This window comes from Parasteatoda tepidariorum, chromosome 11 (genome assembly GCF_982258835.1).
Source record: "Parasteatoda tepidariorum strain Cologne lab strain chromosome 11, Ptep-v5.0, whole genome shotgun sequence".
Classification (NCBI taxonomy): domain Eukaryota; kingdom Metazoa; phylum Arthropoda; class Arachnida; order Araneae; family Theridiidae; genus Parasteatoda; species Parasteatoda tepidariorum.
The window spans coordinates 21,312,070-21,333,721 of record NC_141765.1 but is presented as its reverse complement, the minus strand read 5'-3'; the positions used below and the strand labels follow the sequence as shown (position 1 = coordinate 21,333,721).

The following is a 21,652-nucleotide window of genomic DNA, read 5'->3' as shown; positions in this document are numbered from 1 at the left end:
GAAAAGTGATACTCTTTATAGATAAATGCACAGCACATAGTGATCAACCTAATTTGAAAGCAGTAAACTTGCAGTTTCTCCCGCCAAACACAACAGCAAAGTTGCAGCCGATGGACCAGGGTATCATAAAGTGCTTCAAACAGTCTTATCGTAAATGGCTTGTCAGAAAAATGATTAATAAGCATTAATTAAATAATCCGACAATATTTTGAATTTCCAAAACCGAAACTAACGGTAAGTCGAACTTCCGATATGTCGAAGTTTTTCGTCAGTCCTATCAGATTCGAGTTATCGCGAATTCACTGTATATAAGGTTGAACTCCGACCCACCCCAGGGGGGTATACGGAGATAAAAGTAAAATTATTACAATAAAATTTCTCTAAAAACTAAAGTTACAGTAAAATTTCGCCAAATGACAGTGGTGGTGATCAGTTAAAAGTGGATTAACAATAAAGTTTGACAATTAAAAACATGTGTTAAAGGCAATGAAACCCAATAGCGCCAAGATATAAAAAATCTCAATCAAAATCAAGGAAACAAGAGATAAAAAATCTCAAAACTAAAATCAATGAAAGCTAAAAGTCCAAATAGTAAATGTCTAAAAGTAAAAGTCTGACTAGAAGTCTATGAAGTCTAAAATCAAAAGTAGATAAAAATTCAAAATGTAAGGCTAAAAGTTGATTAGTAAAAATTAACGATGACATGCTCTATTGTTGGTTCATGACTGGGGCCAGTTGATCTGGGGCTAGAATGTCCTCGAGGGTTTGTTTAATAATTTGAGTCACAATTTTCCTGCAGGTCAATATAGCGAAGAATTGATGTTCCTCTTCGCAATTATGCATGTGGGTTCCACGAAGTGCCCGGAATCTTGGACAGTGCTTAAGTAGATGATCAATGTCCTGTCTCACTCCACAGTAAATGCATGAAGCTGATTTTTTGAAATATTTTTGTTGATAGGTCCCGAACACTCCGTGGCCAGTAAGGAGCTGGTTTAAATAAAAATTGGCCTGCAGGCGCTTTATGCTTGGGTCTTTAAAAAATTTATAGGTTTGTCTTCCCTTGTCACTAGACCTCCAGTCATTTCTCCAGCGGTTAAAAGTAATGTTCTTAATGTAAGATTTAATTTCGCATTTTTCACCCGGGATCTCAAAATCAATCTGGCCAAGCTTAGTGGCTTCCTTAGCAACCCAGTCGGCCTCTTCATTCCCTTCAATGCCTGAGTGTGCTTTAATCCAATTTATATTATAGTTGCTACTCCACATGGCTTTGGTGTCTTCTATAAGTTTGAGGTGTTTACGTGGGTCCTCCAGGCTCATAAGTGAAGAAAGGGAATCTGTGTAAATGCTTGCCATTGGAGAACCCTGGTTTTTAAGCCATTGGAGCGCTGTCTGTATCGCAAGGAGCTCAGCCAGATAAATACTGCAGTTGTTATTTAAACGCGCCGAGATGGTACTGATGGTTTTGCCATTTATCTTCATTACAACACCATATGCAGATTTATTTATAAGTCTACCATTGTTCTCAGTTTGAATTCTCGACCCGTCTGTGAAGATTTCAATGCCATGGTTAGTTGGAAGAAATTTCCCCCAGGGCAACGCGAGAGAGTTTGAGGGATGAACCAGTTTGGGAGGTAGTAAGAGGTGATCAGGAAAGTACATATGATTTTCAAGCCAATTGATGTCTTCTATCCTCCATTTCCAGATATTTCTTTTAATGTAAATCTCGTCAATTATTTTATAGTAGATTAGTTTTACCCCGGCCAGTATCTGGAGTGCATCAGTACTGACAGTCCTATAAGATTTGGTAATGGTAATAAGCGGAATTCTTTGAATTGATTTTAGTTTTTCTCTTATTTTGACTGTGTTTCTAAACCAGACACAGGCCGCATAGATGATGATTCTCTCGGTTGCCTGGAGGTAGATCTTTTTTAGAACATGATGGTTGAGACCCCAGGTGACTCTAGCAATCCTCTTTAATTTGTGATTGAACATTTGTACACGATCCTTAACTTCGTCAAGATGGGGAATCCAGGTGAGTTGTGGATCCAAGATAACACCTAGATACTTTAGTGTTTTCACATTCTTTATATTAGCGTTATCCGGAAGATCCATCTTGACACAAGGAAGTCTAGCAATTCTTTTGTTAGATTTCGGAAAAGTGATTAGAATTCACTGTATATGGTATTTATAAACCCTTCATTTGGTAATTTTAGAGATCATATGGTAAAGGTTTACCGGAAATTCTGGTTTCAAAATTATAGTTCGTATTACAAAACATTTAGTAAAAAAATGTAAAACTTAAAATTAAATTAACGGAATGAATGGTTTTTATACCACGCTTTAAGAAATCATGACAAAATTACCTAAACTGCCACATTAACTAAATTTTATCGCATGTTATAGCATTATACTTAGTAGTGATTATTTTATCCAAAATCATTACTAACGCGCTTCGGTAAAAATTACCGAGTTTTGGTGAACTTTTTGGAGCTTTTCGAACTTTTTTAGAAACACAGTAACTATATATATATATAGTATAATAAACAGTTTATTTGTTTATTTACTATTTTTATATAAGTGGAATAGGCTCTGGTTCGTAAAGAACCACCCCAAATGAATGCAGGTGATACGTGTATACTTCAAAATTATGTAAGGCTGTATGAATGAAGGATAAAACCTATAAACGGTTTTCTATTCCTGTATGCAGGCTCTGATTTTTAAATAAGTCACCCTATGAAAGGTGGATATGTGTATTCTGTAAAATTATGTAAGGATTTATGAATGAAGGATAAAGTCTATAAACGACTTTCTATCCTGACAGACTGACTTTTAAATTAATTTCTCTATGAATGATTGTTATTATTATTATATGTTTTTTTTTAGTCTGCTAATTTAATCAATCCGTTAAACATTTTTATTATTATTTCAATTTTATTTCATTTTTACTAATTTTTTCTCATAGATGTCAGCACTAATATTTTACTTGAAATTTTTTTTTTCTTCTTCTTCGATCAAATATATATTTATTTCTTAATTTTATTTTATTCGATTCAAGCTATAAGCACAACTTCCAAAATTTACATCTTCGCGATTTTTGTTAACTGTTTTATTATTGTACTTTTAAACCTAAACCGCGTTTTAATTCACGCCGGTAAGTTTGATTTCTTTTTACATTTTTCTTTTATTTCATGATTTTTTACAACATAAGGTTTTTTGCGATATCGACACATATAAAGAATAATTTTTATCTTAGGATAATTATTCTTTATTCAAAAATATCGCATTTATAGCAATAGATGTGTCTTGATAACGACTATTTGCTTTTACCATTCTTGTTTCTCTACAATTTAGTTTTTTATTTTATTCATGTTTCTCATGTTAATTTGTGCATATATATATATATATATATATATATATATATATATATATATATATATATATATATATATATATATATATATATATATATATATATATATATATATATATATATATATATATATATATATTCTGCCAATCAGAAAAGTATCCCGACTCAGTGGTTGGCAAACTCGACAACTTGGTCACCCGCTCTTAGTTCAAATACTAACCTCTCTTAAATCGCAAAATTATCTCAAACAGCACGCAAGACTTAGAATGCTGACTGTTGCAAAGTCAAAACAGTTTGCTCTCCTCCATAACTTAAAAAGTATAATTTCATGCAAAAAAAATAAAATGTTAAGCCAAATGCATTCGATGGTAAATATTTACCTGATCTAATTTTAATAATTCATCCGGGGTGGAAGACAATTGTCCCAAAATTAAAGAGGGCTTTAAACCAGCTTCTTCACCAAGAGCTTTAACGACAGCTTCGCGATCATAACGGTCCGCGCAAATGCATGAAGCTGGAACTAAGCCATGAAGGCAGTAACTGACAGTTCGCAACATCACCCTAAAATAAAGGAAAGATATATTAAAAAATAATTATTTAAAGGTTAATGAATGATTGAGTTTAAAGTTATATATGTGCTAATTGCATGTCATGAATATTTCCAATATTTTTAACTATAAATATTAAACTGTGTAAATCACTTCAATTTACTGATAACTCTTCAAAGAAATACAAACCTTCAATTAAAGCCCTAAAAACTTTTACTTAGAGACATAGGGCGAAAATCGAGGAATTTATCTCTATTTTCTTCATCAACAAATTCAAACTACTTTAGATGGTTACATAAACTTTTTTTCTTTAATGGCAAAACTTGCCCCTGTCCATTTAAATTTTCTTAGCGAACATATTTCAACTAATGTTCACCTATTTTCTTTTATACTTAACGCTCAAGGGTAAAAAGAAACTACTAGTAGTAATAAGAATTTTAAAATGTCGTTGATGAAATTTTTTAAAAACATTTCAAGTAAATTAAATCATTATTATACAAAAATAGCAAGAAAGTTTTACATAATAGTTTAAGCTATTAAAAATGCAAACAAATAACTTATCAATAATGTAAATACAAAGATCATGACTAAGCTTAAACAAATGTATAGAATGTGTATAAAACGGAGACTACAGTAAATGTGTTTACATAACAAAAATGCTAAGAAAAATGATTCTATCTTTCAAATCATAAAGCGCCTATATAATAATAGTTGCATTTCATCTAAATAATAAAAGCAATAAAAATCCTGGAAAAATGTCGAAACGTTTTAATTTTGATCAATATGAAAGGTCCATTTTATTCCACATTTATCATAAAATAAAAAGACTTTAACTGTTGCTTTTGAGATGTTTGATTAAGTTGTGCCATGACTATTACAGAGTATCATTACGCACATAGAGAGATCTGAGTGAAAGAGTACAGTAAGCCTTCTGCATAAAGAGTACAGTACACATAATGCACATAGTACGCATAACACGTACTTAAAGTTTAAACTTAAAGTACAACTTACAACTTCAGCTCCCTATAAATATTCCTCTACTCTAAGAAAAAAGGTTTGTAACAACAATTTTTTAAGTCGGAATTTAAATTATATTTCATTGTCTGATTGTCATTGTAATGAAGAAGAATTTTCTCAATATATTGATAAAGATTGTGGTCACGTTATTACAGGGAATTTAGAGATTGGAGATCAAGATTTAATTAGTATTTTGAGTAGAGGTTCAAAATTTAAGAACAGGGTTTAAAATGAAAAATGATGATTTTATTTTATCGGCTAAAAGAGATCTTGATTTTTTTTACAGCTAAAATTTCTAGGAAATATCATTGGCCCGTTGATGGTTTTACAGAATGGAAAACAAAAATAGTGGAAGAAGTTAAATATAATTTATTTAGTTCCAGGTTTTGTACTTATCCTTGTGGTATCATTATTGATTATGATTTGTTTCAAAAGATTAAAATACATAAAAATAAGTTTATCATTACTGTTGTTGATAAAGCATCTAATAACTTTTGTATTATGTAACCCCCTTGAAACGTCAGTTTCGGTTGTCATATTTATTAATTTTTTGATTTTTCATTGCTTCTTTTGCTTTAATTCCTTTTGGATTCGTAGCTGCTTAGCGTGTTTTCCCACTGGAAGTATTATTATTAATTGCTTTAATTATTTTGAATTCTTTTCTTAATACGTACTGTAAGCATAATATGTATATGCGCAAAGAGTACATTGCACATAAGAAAGAGTACAGCACACATAATAGAAATTGCATTTGATATGAATAATGAAAACACAGAGAGGATCAATGAGAAAGAGAACAGTACGCATTCTGCATAAAGAATATCGTACGCATAATAACAACTGCATTTGATATGAATAATAAAAACGATAAAAATCTTTGAAAATGTCGAAACATTTTAATCTTGATTAATACGGAAGGGCTATTTATTTCAATACGCATTTATTATAAAATAAAAAGAGTTTAAATATTGCTCTTCGGAATACTTGATAAAGTTAAATTACGATAGTTAGATGATAGGCGATACGGGCGGAAAAGTGTATACGCCTTCTGAGATTACGGTTAGTTTTGCAATAGCAGTAATGGATTATCTACATAAATAAGCAAGCTGATTGTTACGTGCGTTAAATATAAAACATAGCTGTCTCATTTTGTTAATGCTTGAATTTTCATAGTTTTTCCTCTAAATTTCTATAGAATAGTAAAAGTTTAAAATATTTTAAACCTAGAAATCTTGAAGAGTTGAACTTATAAGTTATTTAAACTTTTAAGTTATAAAAAACTTATAAGCTAAAATCCTTGACTAATGGTGTAATACTGCTTGTTTTCATGTAGAGGTCATGTTTAAATCTTGCACAATAGGCAGCACAATTACTTCAACCGAAATGAGAGAATTTGCATGTCTGCCACTTAGGAGTCCCTACTTCTGCTACTTAGGATAAAGATCAAATTTTCACTTAAGGGAAAGGAGCTAAGAAGGACACAAGGCAAATATGGACAGCTTTATTAATTCTGTTACTTGCCTCTTAAAAAGTTTCAGTTAATTTTGGCTCTTTAATATAGCTAATGTTACACTTTCATGTACAGCGACAAAATACTTGATTGTTAAATATCATTTTAAATAAGTGTTTATGGTTTAGTTTGCTTTTATATTTGCGACCTTCGACTAATTTTGTTTATCATTTTAAATAATAAGAGATTTGGTGTTTATTGGTGATTTTTTTTCAAGTAAATAACAATGAATTAAAATGAAAAAGTGGCCCCATGGAACTAGTGTAGATAAATATTGATGGGCTACTGTATATATGTTAATATTAAGCTTCTTGTGATAAGAATGTGAATAAAGTACTAAAACATCACTTGGAGAGTATTGATTTGTTAGATTAGATTAGCTTTGTAAAATATTTACCTTTTTTATTTATTAAATTTTATTTTTCTTGTAGACTGATAAATTTAGGAGAACCTAATGTAACTTCCATTTCGTAGAACAAAAAATTTTAATTATCCAGGAAATTTTCATACTTTTATAGCAGTTGCAAAATGTTTACTTTCAAAATTCCATTATTCAAAATTTCTGTAGTTTTGCGATCCATAAATAATAGGGCAAGATTGAGGAACAAATTTTTTATAAATAAGATTTTTAAGGACACTAAGTACAAATTATTGACTTAACTTTGTACGTTCTTATCAACAGAGAACAGCTTTGTGAATCGATTGATGTATAGTAAGGTGGGTTTTTGAATTTATGGAATGTTATAAACATTATAAAATTTGATAAGTTTCATCATTTGATTAAGTTTCTGATTTGCAATTTTCTATTTTATTTGCTGTTTTCTTGAAGTTCAATTTCCTACTTTTTGGTACACTATTTTCAAAATACTTAATGAAGGGAAAGATAATTTTTGTAGTGATTTAATTCGCATGATAAATCAACAATTTGACCTATATTGTAATTGATTTTTATAAAAAAAACTAGTTTTAATCAATAAAACATACTAGAAAAATCTTAACAGGTTTGGCATTAGCTTGTAAACCACCAGATTTAAAAAGATTTTTAATTTTTGTTGTCTAATATTTAGGTATAATTTAAAGAAAAAATTATTAACTTCCAAATGTATCTAAACTGAGAAATGAAACTTAGATGTTTGTAACAAAGTTTACGAATATATGAAAAACCTTCATGAAAATAACTGTTCAATTATGACATAGTTTTAAGTTTTTTAATGAAAAAATATATAGTCTATATTTAAGTTTTTTTTGAATGCTCTTGGTGGAACGAGGCTTTTTTTATACTTTTAAAGTCGAGATGTTAGTACCCTTAAGAAAATATTCACCCAAATTAGTATACATAAAGTTAAATGTAGATTAAAGACCTAAATTTAATTATTTTAAAAAAAATCATAGATTAGTTCAAAAATGATAATATTGATTTGTTCCGCAAATTTATAAAGATTGTCTTCACCAGCCCCCTTTCCCCTCCTAAGATGAAATCGTCATTAACTGAAGCGTAATCTATTGCGGATCGTGACATTTCGGTTCCGCCATTTCTGCCCCATTGCCATTTCGGTTCCGCCATTTCTGTCCAATTGCCATTTCGGTTCCGTTGCCATTTTGATAATTTCCTGATTCAGTCGCGTTACTAATTCGATTCGTGCATTTTGATATAGACATTTCATCCGATTTCCTTTTTTTTAATATTACAATGGTCCATTCCATCATTTGGCCCACCAATGGTCCATCATTTTAAAAAACTATATATATATATATATATATATATATATATATATATATATATATATATATATATATATATATATATATATATATATATATATATATATATATATATATATATATATATATATAGCTTTTAAAATGATTTACTTATTATTTCCAGTGACAGAAAATCAGGAAAATTAAATGGTTATTAAGTATTTAAAAATTATTAAATGTGAAATTAAACGTTCAAACTATTAAGAATATTTAAGAGGGATAGCCCACAATTTTCTAATTAATTAGCGAAAAACTTTGTTAAGTTTCAATGAAAACTATATTTTTTTGTATTCGATTATTTATGTAATTATGTTTACTCTTATGCCGACCAGGTGGCCGAGTCGTTAGGATGCCTCATTGCGGAGCCGATGGTTGCGAGTTCGAATCCTGCTCAGGGTATGGATGTTTCTTTCTCTCTGTGTTTTATGTCCTTTCTCCTTTGTGTGTGATTGTGTGAATGTGACCCGCCCTATAAACGGGTTTGTGGTTGTGTGACGTGGGTGCAATGCTCCACCGCCGTGGCTTCGCCACAGGTGCCCACTGGGTAACGAGAAGAAAGTAGCAGTTCCGGCATTAGAGACCAATGGGACAGTACATCCTAAGTACCCGCCATTAACAAAAAAAAATTTAACTCTAATGCAATAATGTATTGTGATTGTAAAGTTTGGCAATTCAATAAATAAGGATTTCGGCTCTAACTACCTCCACTTAGTGCAATCCAGTAATTATTTTCAAATAATTCCTACCTTGAAAAAAAAAGAAAATGTTTTAAAAAGGGCTTAATGTAATCTGTCAAAAATTAATAAGATAGAAATAAGGATCATTACAAGAAATATTTTTTTACATCGGGTAAAAAATTTTAAATTTCAGTATCTAAAAGAGAAAAACAGAAATTTTTTACGGGATCGAAACTGGAATTAGACCGAAATGACTGGACGAAATGGCGGGATCGAAACTGGAAATGGACCGAAATGACTGAGTGAAACGACGGGACCAAAACCCCTAGACCAAAATGTTTTGCATCAAATATAATGTCTAGCAATTAAATTGTCCCAAATATGCCAAATTACAAAATATACAAAGCAACAAATTCTATATAATTATTTGAAGAATCAAATTAAAAAACGTTCCCATTTGTTCGACTGATTTGTATTTTTAACTTTTAAAATATGGTGGATTATCCCAAGATGGAAAATTAGTTCGAATCTTTAGATTTTAGTTTGCTATTGATTTCTTTCCTACATAATAAAACTATACTTGAGGACCTCAAATATTTTTGGAATTGATTATAAAGCTCATTTACCTAATGTCGATTTCGTTCAAATATAGCTTGTATTAGTTATTTATTATTTTCTATAATTTAATTCAAACATGATAGAAAATTTTTTGATTAGAAAATATAAAAAGTATCTCCAGTCACGTTGAATTGCGTAATTTTATATATCAAATCTCAAAATGGAAAACTGAATTAATTGAAAATAAGTTGATATAATTTTAGCTGATATGTATCAACTTAAACAATTGTAAAGTTTAAATAAAAATAACAAAATTTAAGAAAAAAAATCAAAATTTTTCGAATGGATAATAAGGTAAGCCTTTTCCAATGCTAATCAGAATTAACTGAAAGTAATAAATCTAGTCAAATAAAAGATACTCTAGACCAAAAACATAAAAAGCGATTATTGGATTGATAGTTAATTTGATCAAGAATAAATGTACCGTCCGCAAAAAATAATTAAATAAATGGAGCAACTTAATAACTATAGATTTAATGATTTTCGTTCTAGCATGCTATCTTAATATTCCAAGGGCTTAACTTTAAATGCGGTAATTAGTTTGTGCAAACGATATTTTAAGTTAAGAAATCAGCAAAAAAAATCACTTCGTATTTTTTTTTAAGAATTTCGATTAATGACTCATAATATATGAGGGGGAGGGAGTGCAATCAGGAAATTATGGTCACAATCATTTAGTTTGGAGAGCGGTCTGTAGTTTGAACCCTTTAATATAAATTTCAGTTTTTGTTTGTTTTGCTATACTGTAAAAAATTCCGGTAAAAAGTACTGGCACAGAGGGTGCTGGTACTTTTTACCATAAAATCCATTTTGGCTAAAAATGGTACGGAACAAAAAATCTGATATACCGCATTTTTCATAGTAATACTTTCCGTAAAATCACTAAATCACTCCAATTAAATAAATATTTAGGCAAAAAATTACTGTATAATATTAAAATAAATAAAAAAAAAAATATTATAAAAATACGGCACCCGAAGAGCCGGTACTACTTTGTAGCGTAATTTGATCCGAAATTTCTTGCTGTGCGTAGTCCTGAAAATATTCAATTTTTTGCATAGAATTGTGAAATTTGGATAAAATTTTGGATAAAATTAATTGCTTTTTGGATACAATTATGAAAATTTTTTCCATGCAAAATTTTTTTTATCTGTATTTATTTGTTATTTGCTGCTATCTAATTCAAGATTCGTAAAAAAAGACTTTTCAATTTAATTGACAAAGTACGAAATTTGAAAGATATCGATTAAATAATTTCTGTATAATAATTTTTCAGAAAGTTTTATTTTGCGTTCATATTTTGTGTTTTCGTTCATATATTGTAATTTGTCTCCAATAATAATAGTGTTAAAATGGTGTACAGATTTGTGCATCATACAGCTTAAAATTTTTTGGTCCCTTATTAAATTAAATAGTAATAAAAAAATAAAAATACAGTAAGTAACTATAAATCATCATCATTGGAAAAATGAGTTTCATAATTGTATAATTGTTGTCTAAATGGTTTTGATTTGTTTAAGTAATTCCAGGTGAAATGGGAAAAAAAGAAAATTAATATTAATTGGCTCAAACATTTAACGGTCCTTCTGATTAAACAAATGATTACCAGTCTTGATTGCAAATCCAGTCTTGATTACAAATGATTACAACATATTTTCCAGATTGCAGCAACCCTCATATTTTGAGGATCATGTCGAAGAAAATACATGATTATTCAGAGAAATTATGTTTTTTTGCCTTATTTTTTGACCTAAATTTCATTAGCACAGAATAATTAGCGTATTTAAGGTTTTTCCCGCCAAAACAATTAAGATTGCATGCTAGTAAGAAAAAATCCGATCATTAGATTGAAAGTTACTAAAGTGCTTCATTTTTCATTTCACACTGTGAATAAGAATGTTATATCTAAAAGACAAGTAATATATTTTCAATTGTTAAATAACCATCGATTTAAAGTAAAAAATTTTAGAAAATTAAAACGTATAAATTGCAAAAGGTTACATTAAATACATTTTGCAGAAAACGATCAAATAATTTCTGTATAATAAATTTTCAAAAAGTTATATTTAAAATTCATATTCTGTATTTTCGTTCATATATTGTAATTCATCACGTAATATAATTCTGTTTCAAATGGAGCAAAAATTTGCTTACCATCCAGCTTGAAACTTTTTGGTCCCTTATTAAATTAAATAATAAAAAAAGCAATAAGTGACCATAAATCATCATTATTGAAAAAACGAGTTTCGTAATTGTAGTATAAAAATATGTGTAAAAATCTGAATACTGTTTCAGGTAAAGGAAAGTAGCTATTTAATTTAGCAAGTTGATTGATACCGCTAAAGTAGAAAGTAATTTACTTTCATCTTACACCTGGAAAAAGTTTATCACCAATGATCACGTTGCTTTTGTTATAATTATTTTACACTTTTAATGAATTTAATGCGGATTGATAGACAAAATCCTTAGGAAGAAAGCTGCGAACAAAGTGAATGCATTCAATAAGCTGTGAAAGAAAAATTATGCTGAAAAAGCTAACACACTGAGCAAAAAAGTATGGCCAAAACTACCGGAAATTACTAGGTAAATTTCAGAATTACCAAGTTTATGGTTTCATGGGAACATCTAAAAAAAGGGTATTCTTCACTGAAGCGCTTTGGTAATGATTTTGGTAAAATTAACAATAAAATAGGGAATTATTATATGTTGTAAGATTTGGTAAATATGGTAAAATTTGATAATTTTATCATGAGGGAGCCTGAAGTATGGCATGAAAACAATCTATATGATTAAATTTTCTTTTGAGCTTTGTAATTTTACTAAATGTGTGGTAATAAAAACTATAATTTTCAAAACCAGAATTTAAGGTAAACCGTTACCATATGAGCAGAAACCGTTACCATATGAATGGTTTAAATACCGTATATTTTGTATTTATTACCAGAGTTATGTTTTTTTTTTAAAACCCGAAATGTTGTTACCATACAGTAAAGTAATTTTATCTGAATTTTTTTTCTCCATGCAGTAAACAGAAAATAATAATCAATAGATTCTGGTGTCATCAATTTTATATTCAGTTAACCTACACAGTAAAGTAGTTACTTTAAGAAATTTGAAAGAACTATAAGAAGTAGTAATAAGAAAAAACTGAAATAATGAAATGAAACATTGGGCATTCTTTGTTACAATTAATCATACTTAACTTAAACTACTAACCAAAGTACAAGCAACTTATAAAAGTAACTAAGTATCAATAAGTAAAGGTACGCTTAAAAAAACGTACCACTTCTGAGTGTATTTTAATAGCTTGCTTATAATAATTTTTTACTAAAAGTAACATTTCTGAATACTTTGAATGCCTAATGCATTAACATAATATCCGTAATCACTGAATCATCTTTAGAAAATCGTCAAAATAATAGAAAATTGTATTTATATTAACTTAAAAATAGCTCGTCTTTTTATAGCGAATCAAGGAAAAAATAGTTATTCTAGGCCTTCTGATTATTTTGAATTAAAACATTTATTTTAAATCAGACTTTTAAAAGAGTGGGTTTACTCTAAAGTTCACTGGCTCTTAAAATATAAAATTCGATAAATGTTACAATCAAGGTTTGTTTATTATTTCAAAGTTTTTCAATAGTAAATTGAAAAATCACTTGTCATTAAATCTAAATCCGACGCATTTCCTAAATTCAATTCATTACAGAAATTTCAAGGAACTTTCAGATAGAAATTTAAAGAGGTGCACCACCTCTTTACACTCATTTTTCATTAAACTGTAACAACTGAATTCAGTGTGAAACTAGAGGGATTTCCAGAGAATATGGTTGAATTTGAGGTACTGCTTGAGTTTTGTATTATTAGATTGCCTCATTTGAAATTTTTAATACCGCTTTCTTTACAAATGATTCATTACATTTCGATAGTGTTTTAATTTTTTTCCTCCTTTAATACTAATTTTCGCTCCCTTATGTGAATACTTTCTAGGTTTCAATTTTGACAAAGATTCTAAATATACATATTAAGGGCAGTATGTATTATTCAGCTAAATTAATATTTCTCTAGAAATTGACTTGAAAAAATAAGCTTAAATTATTATGAAATAACCATTAAATATAATACTTTTAACAGTTTATATTATAATATCACAAATTATTATGATACTGCAAGTTATTAAGAAACTAATCTTAATAAATAGATAAAACTTCTTGAATTATCAATGTGAAGAAAACGTAATGAAAATAGCATTCCGATTGCTTTTTATTCAAAAATTTAAAATTAAGTTTTAACACGACTTTTAAAAGAGTAGATAAAAATTCACTTATACTTGCTCTTAAAATTTTGATAAATGTTACGACCAAAGAAAATACCTTACCCACTATGTCCTGACATGTGCTTCATCTTTAGAAAAATCATTAATATAACAGAAAATTGTACTTTAATTAACTTAAAAATAGCTCGCCTTTATTTAGTGAATTGAAGAAAAAATAGTTAGCCATGGCCTTCTCATTACTTTTTATTCAAAAATTAAGAATTAATTTTAAATGAGACTTTTAAAGGAGTGGGATTTTACTTGCTCCTAAAATACAGGATTCGATAAATGTTACGATAAAAGTTCCGTTTCTGTCTTTTTAGTAGTAAATTGAGAAATCATTTGTCATTAAACCTAAATCCAATGCTCTTTTTAAATTCAATTTATTCAAAAACTTTCGGAGAGAAATTCGAAGAGGCTTTCCACCTCCTTCTACTCCTTTTTCATTAAATAGTAAGAACCGAACAATGTGCCTCTTCAAACGTATCTCGAATAAAGGTTGCTATACGACGCCTACACTTTTCCTCTTTCCTAAAAAGCCAGAATTAATACAATCCAAACCTCCCACCTATTATAAGGATGCGCATCATCGAATGCAAATAAGCTCACATTCATGATTTCGCTTTCGACATCAGTCACATGGGGGTTACTAGTTGCGTGGGAGACATCGTAGTAGGGATCTTAAAATAGATGCTTTGGGGGTGGAGCAGGGGTTGAATGCTGGGGATTGTTTCTCTTGTTTTCCTTCTACACATTCCTCTTCGTGTCCCAGGAATATAAAAATCGATAATCTCTGTCGTCGAAGTGAAACATTCCTGACAGAAGTTATATCACACACGAATGCTTTTAAAAGACCATGTATTTAAATATTGTATGTACAAGGTCTGATTGTTTAGGTTCTGAAAATAAAATTTTTCAATCTGCTTATTTGATTTAAAAATATAATCAATTGGATTCAGTGAACATTTAATTAGTGGTTTCTCTTGTTGTAAGTTGTGGGAAGTATCGTTTTAAAATGAACATTGGAAATTTTTTACGAGTTGGAATATTTGTATCTGGGGCATTTCTATAAGATTTAAATTAAGAGAATTTATTTTATTTTATAACATGGATTTTTTTGGATTTAGTTGTACTATGAAACAAAGTTCCTATACAGTTAATTTGTTTATCTGATTTATAATATTAAATGAATTTAATAAAAGTTCGATAAACATTCAAGCGGTATTTTTTTGTGAGTGTGTGCGTTTGAAGTATATTTTTACAATTAGTTAAGAAAATTTTTATGAGTTGGAATATTTGTGATATTTGTGTCTGAAAACTTGGTATAATATTTCAATTAAAAGAAATTCTTCTAGTTCATAACAAAAATTTCGTAATTATAAGAAACTGGTCGTCGTAATTATAAGAAACTGTTACATTCCAATTGTGAGTGGTAATATGAATCATGTTCATAACTAGTTCATTACATATTTAATTAAAACATTATTTCAATATGCTTTAAAAACATATTCAAGGCTGGAGGGGTATGAACTAGTCATGCTGAAATTCGACCTTATAAAAAAAATGTTAATAAAAATGTTATTTGTTACAAATGCAAAAATGTATTTTTTAAATTTTTTTTTAATAAATACCAACATTAATTGGCATATAACAATAGATTGAGATATTATTGATTAGTAAAAAAGTAATTAATTACGTTAAAGATGAAATATAATTATATAATTCATCTCAAACTTATATTTAAAACTTATTTTAAGCAGGTATAAGTTTATCTTAGCTTTCAAATTTATTTCTTCTCAGAGACCCAGAGGGTGGCTTTTTTTAAATTACTGGATTAAATAAAAATTTTTTTTCTATGAAACGATCTTAAGTTCCTTCAAACTTAGTTTTGATGTTTGAGATGACTGTATTAAAACAATTTTAAAATCTTACGATTTATCTGTTAAATTTGATTTAAAATCTTTAGATATAGCTCCAATTTATGCGGAATGTTCCACATGAATAACAGTTAACATGGAACAAAAACATTCTCGAATTCTATAACATTATTAATAAGAAAGGAGAGGAATAAGCATAAAAACCAATTTTATTGCCTGATGAAACTTGGATAAGTTATTAATAATTGGTTTCAATTGCTCTATGTTACTTCCAGCAATCAAACATATTTTGATACTTTCGATAAGGTGTTCAAAAACTTTGAAAAGGTCAAGCATTTTGAGAAATAGTCATCAGATTAAAATTATGAAAATTTACGTGTTCTCAAAAGACTTAACTTAATATCATTGACTCCCTAACCTAGGTCTGGATGGAGAAACTTCAAAATCTTAAATATGGATAAAAAAAATTTTTTTAGTTCATAATTCTGAGGAAAAGTATCCATATTTAATCTACACACTATTGCATTTTAGTTCAAGTATGCAGTTAAAGTTATGAAATGAAAATAATGGGGTACAGATTGTTTAAATTAAAGATATTTTGAGAAATACGAGTTTGAATGAAAATTAAAAATAGTTGAGTTTGATATTTTCTTCCCCTATCTAATGCCAACTAATTAAACCCTTCCCTCCTGCACGAAGAAAGGAAATCTAGTAAAATTACCATTCCAAATGGTAACAACATTTTTGGTAAAAGAAACCAATATTTTTGGTTATAAAAACCAAAATGTACGGTATTTAAACCATTCATTCGGCCATTTTTTCCATTCATATGGTAATGGCTTACCAGAAGATCTGGTTTTCAAAATTATATTTCTTATTATTTCTTAAAAATGCAAAATTGAAAAGTAAATTTAACCGAATGAAATGGTTTTTATATCATGCCTTATGATTATCAAGTTTTACGATATTTTTCAAATTTTATCACATATTATAAAACCATATTTTATTATTAATTTTACCAAGATCAGTATCAAAGTATTTCAGTAAAAACTAAGCTTTTTGGTGTTCCCATAGAGCCAGAAACACGGTAAATGTTATTGTATTCTGGTAGTTCTGACCATACTTTTTTTTCCTCTGTGCATAATAAGAACAAAATCAACCTTTTTATCGCTAAAAAAATTGCTGCAGAATATATTAATTGGAATTCTAAAAAAGTGGTAGTTCCATTACATGTTTTAATACTTATACGAACATAAATGTTTTAGAATAGAAAAATAAAAAAAAAATCGAAAACTTTTACACATATTTTAATACAACAATAAAGTTCTGTCAAAGTTTATTTGTGTTAATATGAAAAAAGGGGTGTTTTCTTTAATTCATTTGCTAATAAGTTACACCTAACCACACCCTTAGTTGAATGACTTCGGAACAAATATTTATTGAACAAAAAGTATTTACAAGAAAATTAAAGAAATGCTAAGAATATGCTATTAAGGGTTTTTAGCAGATTGATTTTAAGATGTTTGATTATCAAAGTATTGAGAGTTTTATATTCTAAGTTACAATTTCAATTACGGAATAATTATAATGCTGAAAACTGCTTCTGAAAAGTTACGAAATTAGTTTCTAATAAATCTCTTCAGTTGATTCTCAGTTTATAGCTCATAAATTAATACCGTTCGTTAAAAATTAGTAGGGTAAAATAGTACGGTAAAAATTTTAAATTAATACAGAGCAGTGGAGGATAACATGATCGATAGCATTGGCTAACAAACTTTTTTCTTAATTTTCCGTTGCAGGCATTAGATTTTTTAATAGATCTTAGATGTTTTCTAATAGTTAATTTCAAATCTGCAATCAATTTTTCTCTCACAGCTAAATATTTTTTTAAATAACACTTTTTTTCGAAATGTACAAATTAAAAACGTCATATATTAAAGGGGGACGTGTAAATGTTTGTGACAAGCTTCTAAGAGAGTTAGGATTAAAATTGCATTGCCCGGAAAAGTCATCATACGCCATTAGGTGTGAATCCTTATTATGAACTGTTTCTTCATGTTCATCTAAACAGCTCATAATTGGAAAGCGCCCCTAGTTGCGTACAACGACATTTCAGGGCATGGGTTACTAAGCAATTTTAATCCTGATGATGTTACAAGCATAATTTTCTTAAATTGTAAGAAAAATCGAAATGCATGCTAATTTTTCACTTTAATTCTAGTATTTCCAAATTTCCCATAGAGTGTTCCAGTTTTTTTGTCCCCATATGTGTACCAGATTTCCCCTTACGGGGAATTGGGGTGAGACCAGATGATTTGACTTTTACTAAAAAAATCATTTATAAAAAAGGAGTATATCTATGACTTTTTAGGAATGGTATATTATACACGACAAAATAATGAATATTTTGATTAAATATTGCAGTTTCTAAGTCGAACAATTTAACTCCAACAGTCATTCCAATCTTATTTACCTGATCTGACATCTGACCCCACTTTCACCTATATTATTTGAACGAGTCACGAGAAACTTGCTGAAAGAAATTAATAGCATAGCAAAAAATGGTTAAGAAGACTTGAAACTTTAACATCCTTTTTCAAATCAATATTAAACTATTATACCGTTATTTTTAAACTATGGCTTAATCTTAACTATCCCTATCAGTCTTAAGTATTAATTAAAATTTAATAACGAATTTTAGTAATTTATTCTGTAAATCCAAGCGATTCTTCTTTCGTTTATTACTAATTTAATTTAGGTTTGTTTCAGTACAAATCAACGATGCCATAACAACCATCCTTCTTAGCCTATATTTTATCTTACGTAGCAACATATGAAATCAACACGATAGCTAAGTCGGGGTAATTATTGATATGTCAACAGCAAATGCATTTTTTTTTTATAAAAACACGTAAAATATCCAAGAAATATTAAACTTTTACTCAGAAATACTTAAAAATGCTTCCGAATTTAATTATGACAATAGTTTTCAACGAGCTGTAACTAAGAAAAATGTAGTTTCGTACCCCAAAATGAAAATAGACCGAGGCACGTAAAAAAAATCCGTTATTTGCATGTTATAAGCAATTATGTTAGAATATCTATCTATCTGTCTTATATATATATATATATATATATATATATATATATATATATATATATATATATATATATATATATATATATATATATATATATATATATATATATATATATATATATATATATATATATATATATATGCCATTGAATTATAATTAGATTCATATTTCAAAGGAGGAGTTATTTTTAGAATCGGTCCCTCTTTCACTTCCATATTAGGAAGCATTAAATGATTTTCCGTGGTGCGCAAGGTTACAAGACTGTGCCTTTTTACCCCAATCTGTGTTTGTATAAAACGTAGGAACACTAGTTTTTGCGTGTCCTTTTCATCATGTTGTGATCCTCATAAGTTGCTCCGGAAGTGTCAGAAGTCTTGTCCACCCCCTCCCTTGTGGAGTGCGGATGTGAACTGTTATAACCACCAACCTACCTTTAAATAAACTTATTGATAAAGTATTACGCCTGACGACTGCATTATTAAAGCTGAATACAACAATGATAACAGGGATGTAGCCCTGTTATTATAAGTCGACAGGATAGTTGCTTTCGAAGGAAACCTTCGCATTTCTATTTCTCATCCCATCACCCACCGGGGGAAAACATTGCTTTATCGGCAGTGAAAAAAAGTTGAAGGAAGGATGAAATCACACCCCGTGTTTTCAACTACCCGTACCTTCGTCACTGCTGGAATGCTGATGTTGGCTGGAGTTCGTCACATCCCTCTCTGAAACCATTTGATGTGTGTCCCATCCATAGAAATGACAGATGACCCCACAGTTACTAGTGCTCAAGTTGTGAAAACAAAAGTGAATGTGCACGTATTGAAAGGCTTGTAGCAATTTTGCTTCTTTATTAAAAGTTCCTTTCATGAGAAAATGATTTTTTTCTCCTTCTCTTCACAAAAATGAAGGTCGAAGTGTTGTTGGCAAATAGAAAAGTGCTGACGAAAGTAAAGGAGAGTATACTGTAAATATGTGCTTTTTTTTCTTCCCCTCTCATTATTTTTCTTTCTCAATCTTATGATTAAATATTTTATATAGTGAACTGAAATTGTTATTATGAAATTTAATCAATAGTATCTGGTTTATTGGAGTGCATTTCATGTATTTATATTGCTTTTTTTAAATTATGATATATTTTTTTCTTCTCTTCAACGAAATTGATGAGGGTCGACGTTGGAGAATAGGTTGTTCATATTTTATTGAAATTAGATTTGAGCCCTGCTCTAAACTTTTTATTATGAATAATTCAATAGTATATTATTAATGATTAGATTGCATTTCAAGTGTTTATATATTTTTTTTTAAATTATGATATAATATTGTTTTTATAGTGCATTTAAAATGCTGTTAAAGGAAATAAATGTGATTCAAACGTCAATTAAATTAGTGGCGGCAAACAAAATTAAGTTATTATTTAAACTTTTGTTTCCCAATGATTTTTCTAGATTAAACCGCAATAAAATTCTAAATTTTTCAGAATTTTCTTTTGAACCTAACGATGAGGAGCTTTCAAACAAACTTAAAGAAATTTGTAATACTTTCAATTTTTCGGAATTAGTTAAAATTACAGACATTCTAAGTATTTCCAGTGAGGGAAATACAAACGAAATTGCAAAACATATTTTAACTTGTCCATGTGATTTTGATCTTTTAAAAAATTCTATAGTAATGGAAAATCCCTCTGAAGATGAGGATGAAACTAATCAGTTTCAATGTAAACAAACTCAAACTGATTTTGAATCACATTTACCAATTAAAACTTGTGTAAGTCAATTTGCACAAGTTAGTTTAAATACTAAAATATATGTTGATAAAGAAATACAAACTCTTGTTTATACTGATAAAGATATGGCATCCTATAGTCAAAATTCTAATAATGATGTACATAATAGAGAATCGGAAACAAAATTAATAGAAAATTTTTCGGATATTGAAGCAGTTACCCCTATGTTTAATGGAAATCGGCATGAAAATATTAATTATTGGTTTGAAAATTTTGAAACTCATGCTAATTTATTTAAATTGTCTGATATGCGAAAATTTTTATTTGCAAAAAGATGTTTGAAGGGTAATGCATTAACTTTAATTAGAAGTGAAACTCAGTTAAATTCATATGAAAAATTAAAAAATCTTTCGCTTGAAGAATTTGGACTTAGTTGCAATAGTGCAGAAGTACATGCAATGTTGCAAAAAAGAAAGCAAAGGTATAACGAAACTCTTCAAGAATATTTCCTAAAAATGAAAGAAATTGCAATTCAAAGTGATATTGATGACTTAGCTCTAATCACTTACATAATTCATGGAATACCAGACCAAACAAATAATAAATCAATTCTTTATGGAGCCAATAATCTTTTTGAATTTAAACAAAAGCTTAAAATTTATGAAAAAATTAAAAGTGACTTAGATAAAAATAAATTTCAAAATAATAAGGGACCATTTACGAAGAAAATGGAAAACCCAAAATATGACATTAAGTGCTTTAAATGTAATGCACCAGGACATAAAGCTCCGGTTTGTCCTAAAAATAAAAGTGTATCCCCGAATGTGACAAAACCCAAAGTACATCATACAACGCAGGAGATCCCAATAAATCAGTGTAAATACTGTTCGAAGAAAGGACTTTTGAATCAATTTCACATGGGCTCCTCGTGTGTAAACAACCCTAATAATGAGGTTGAAGTGAACGTTCAAAATATGACAATTAATCAATAGCAATTACTAATATCCGGATATAAAGTTGAAAATAAATACCTAAATGGATATAAAGTAGAAAATAAGTACCAAAAAGGGCGTCCAAAACAAAATAAAAGTAAAAATGTAAACAAAGAGATATTATTGAATGCTAATACCGG

General features: G+C 28.9%; 1 protein-coding gene across 4 annotated transcripts in view; it reads right to left on the bottom strand.

Annotated features, from left to right (window-relative positions):
• Positions 1-21,652, bottom strand: part of LOC107437112 (uncharacterized) — a 136,103-nt gene that overhangs the window by 50,135 nt on the left and 64,316 nt on the right. For all 4 annotated transcript variants that reach the window (XR_011638275.2, XM_016049010.4, XM_071187830.2 and 1 more), the window contains one exon: positions 3,751-3,931. Coding sequence is in view for 3 of the 4 variants with exons in the window: in XM_016049010.4 (XP_015904496.1) it covers positions 3,751-3,931 (181 nt within the window). In the remaining variant the exon portion in view is untranslated. The remainder of the gene's footprint in view (positions 1-3,750; positions 3,932-21,652) is intronic.